The sequence below is a fragment of the Sinocyclocheilus grahami genome, unplaced genomic scaffold (genome assembly GCF_001515645.1).
Source record: "Sinocyclocheilus grahami isolate Dianchi unplaced genomic scaffold, SAMN03320097.WGS_v1.1 scaffold5780.1, whole genome shotgun sequence".
Classification (NCBI taxonomy): domain Eukaryota; kingdom Metazoa; phylum Chordata; class Actinopteri; order Cypriniformes; family Cyprinidae; genus Sinocyclocheilus; species Sinocyclocheilus grahami.
Window position 1 is genome coordinate 2,653 of NW_015510374.1, and position 3,116 is coordinate 5,768.

General features: G+C 39.4%; 1 protein-coding gene across 1 annotated transcript in view; it reads right to left on the reverse strand.

The window, feature by feature from the left end:
- The window catches only part of LOC107577338 (tryptophan--tRNA ligase, mitochondrial-like), a gene marked incomplete at its 3' end in the record, with an annotated part of 11,305 nt that overhangs the window by 2,646 nt on the left and 5,543 nt on the right, over window positions 1-3,116 (reverse strand). Inside the window, exon 2 of the mRNA XM_016263425.1 lies at window positions 883-1,194. Within this exon, the coding sequence (XP_016118911.1) occupies window positions 883-1,194 (312 nt within the window). The remainder of the gene's footprint in view (window positions 1-882; window positions 1,195-3,116) is intronic.

Genomic DNA, 3,116 nt, shown 5'->3' on the forward strand with positions numbered 1-3,116 from the left:
GTTTTCACATGCTCGCTGCAAAGTTCCAGTGAGAAAATACAAAAACCCGACACACTTACATTCTGCTGCACAACACACACAAACACACACAGTTAAAAGCATATCAGGTGGCTGAGAGGAAGAACATGTCCACACTTATTATAGTTACCCTTCATAAGTTGCTCAATTTGAGAAAATGTGCTGGACAGCTAGCGAGTTGCTGCGTACAGTAAAATCTATTACTATCCTCCTCTTTCTGCTTTATGTGGTCGCTTTGAAGTGAACTGTGAAAGCTAATCTGAGTGTTTTCCCCTATCCTGAGAATTTGTAGAGATAGAAATCGGTTTGGTAAAATAAGCATTTAAAGCTAGCCTCCATTAAATAAACATTTGGCAATGGAAAATATGTTTTAGCTTACTGCCAGCAGTTCTACCCAATAAAACGACTGGACGCCTATTTAGAATGAGACTTCTGTTATTTGAGTTATTTGAAAGGTGCCTTCGACATTTTTTTTTTATTTTTTTTACATTGTTTAAGCAGCAAGGCTAAACAAAGATGTGCACACTTTATATAATATAATACAAATATAATACTAGTAGCAGCTATGGTTTAAACGGACATTTCAACCCCAAATGAAAATTCTGTCATCATTTACTCACCCTCATGCCATCCCAAACCTGCATTACTCTCTTTCTTATGTGGAAGACAAAAGCATTTTTCCCCCTCACTATTAAAGTATTGCTTTGGACCCCATTGACTTTCATTGTGTGGATAAATTAGTTCATTAAAATATCTTTTCTTTTTTTTTTAGTTCAGCAGAACAAAGAAGGTCATACAGGTTTGGAGAGACATGGCGGTGATTAAATGATGACCAAATACTCACGGTAGGGTAAACGATCCTTAATTAATGTGATTTAATTCATGTTGTTTATTTGATGTCTTCAAAGCAGGACTCACTTGAGACTGCTGGAAAAGGATGGAGCGAGTTGGGTCTATGCCACAGGCCAACAGACTGGCGGCCATGTCCAAGATGTTGTCTCGGAGCATATGAGGGTCCTGAGGCTGGGTGATGGAATGAAGGTCTACGATGCTGTACATGACTGCACTGTACTCGTTCTGCAGGGCCACCCAGCTCTCTAGAGCTCCCAGATAGTTCCCTAAGTGAGGAACACCTGTGGGCTGGATTCCTGAGAAAACCTGTCCTTTAAGGAGGCTCTGTAAGTAAAAGAGAGTTTCGAGACAAAATCTGTTGGGCACAAAGACAAACAGAAATGGGAGACACAAAAGAGGACAATAGAATGAAGGCAAAGAAAGTTTGTGGTGTGCGTACAGTCAGAAAGGAGACGCCCTATGCAGTTTTATTAATGTTATCAAAGCGATAAATCCAAGGCACATTTCACACTAACAGAGCTCTAGAGAGTGCTAGAGCGGAACTGCTCCACAGCCAATGAAAACACTCCACAGTTCACAGCCAGCCAATAGCAGCTTTTAAGAGTGATACAGTCGTGGAATAACAATCACAGTAGTGGTCCTACCCAAAACAGCAACAGAAGAAAGCAGTGCAATGCTGTAAACCCATAAAGTATATTAAAAATAGGAAAGAATAAAACAAAGGGCTCATTTTTAAACGTTTGGACTGAGAAGGAAGCCCACTTCTCCTTAGTCTTTATTAAAAAAAAAAAAAGAGAGATTCTTGCCCACTGACCACTGGACAAATACTGTTACTAGCAGGCTGAGACTTCAGATGCAAAACTTCCAAACGTCCACTTCCATACGTCAACTTTCAAACAACATACTAAAATTGCCATATAATCTTTGTACTTCAAGAAAAGGTTAACTTTGCAGCATAAAAACATTAAAAACGGGGGAAACACACTTACATGAAAAGCGCCATGAACACCTGCATGGGTATGTATGAAGTAACTTAATTCGGGGCCCATTTACAATCTGAGAACTATGGTTAATCTGAAATCAGTCTGGCTTCAGGGAAGCCTATAGCCAAGGGAACAGAATCCCTGATCCAAAGTCATTAGCTACTTATAGGAAAGGAGCAGGCTATTTATGCCATTACTGGGTGAGCAATTGCAGTGCAGTGGCCCAAATACACAGGGCCTCTCTGAGGTGTCAGAAGTGTTTCGGGGCAGAACGGAGCCTGGTTCATGTGTGTTCTCACCTTGCGTTGTTACCCTCTTCCCCTCCGGCCGATCATTAACCATTCAGACATGGTAATGGTGTCATTTGAGACAATCACACATCAGCTGAAACAACACTAGGCCAAACTACCAAAGGAATAATCAACCTATCGCACCTCCCATCTACCGACAAGAAGGAATGTCTGAAAAATCAGATTTTTTAAATAAATTTTTTTGGTGGCTGGCGTGATGATGGGGGAATTTTATTTAAGAGGTACATTACATAGTAACCTTAGAAATGCCCATTTCAGTGTCATTCTTCATTATTTATCAAGGTGTAGCTGTGATTTTAATATTGATAGGTACATCTTTTAATCAGCATTATGTCATTAAGGTTTTAGAAATAAATATACCAAATTAAATATTGCTCGGTCTATATACATGAGGATTTATTTGGCTGTGCTGATGTCATAAGTAATAAAAAATATACAAGCACCTTTTTTTATTTTCTTATTTAGTCTAAAGTCAAATGAAAAGGCAGATTTGATTTCATAAAATAATCTCATATCTACAAGCATTGAGGCCCTAAATTGTAAAAGCAAGTGTGTCTAGAGTAAGCGATGCTTATGTCACACACAGATGTTAGACAGCATCCACGTAAATGGAATAAAATCTTTTATTTTACAAATGAAAAAAATGACATGCAACACTCTTCCACACTCACCTGCAGTAATTACAAAATTTTTGTTTTTACTCAATTTAGATTCACTGGGACTTGCTCGCTCTCCTCGGCTGTCCCACCAGCACAAACCACTTCTTGATGACACCTGGCAGGAGCAACAACTTCTCTCCTCATTTCTTACACTGACAAACGCAACACCGTTGTATCACAGTGCAGCAAAGTAGCAAAAAAATCCTACAGCTCTACCATATGGAGTAGACATTAAACCGTATGTGTGTGTGCACAAGCTGATATAGGGTTACACAGTACACCTACGATCCCTG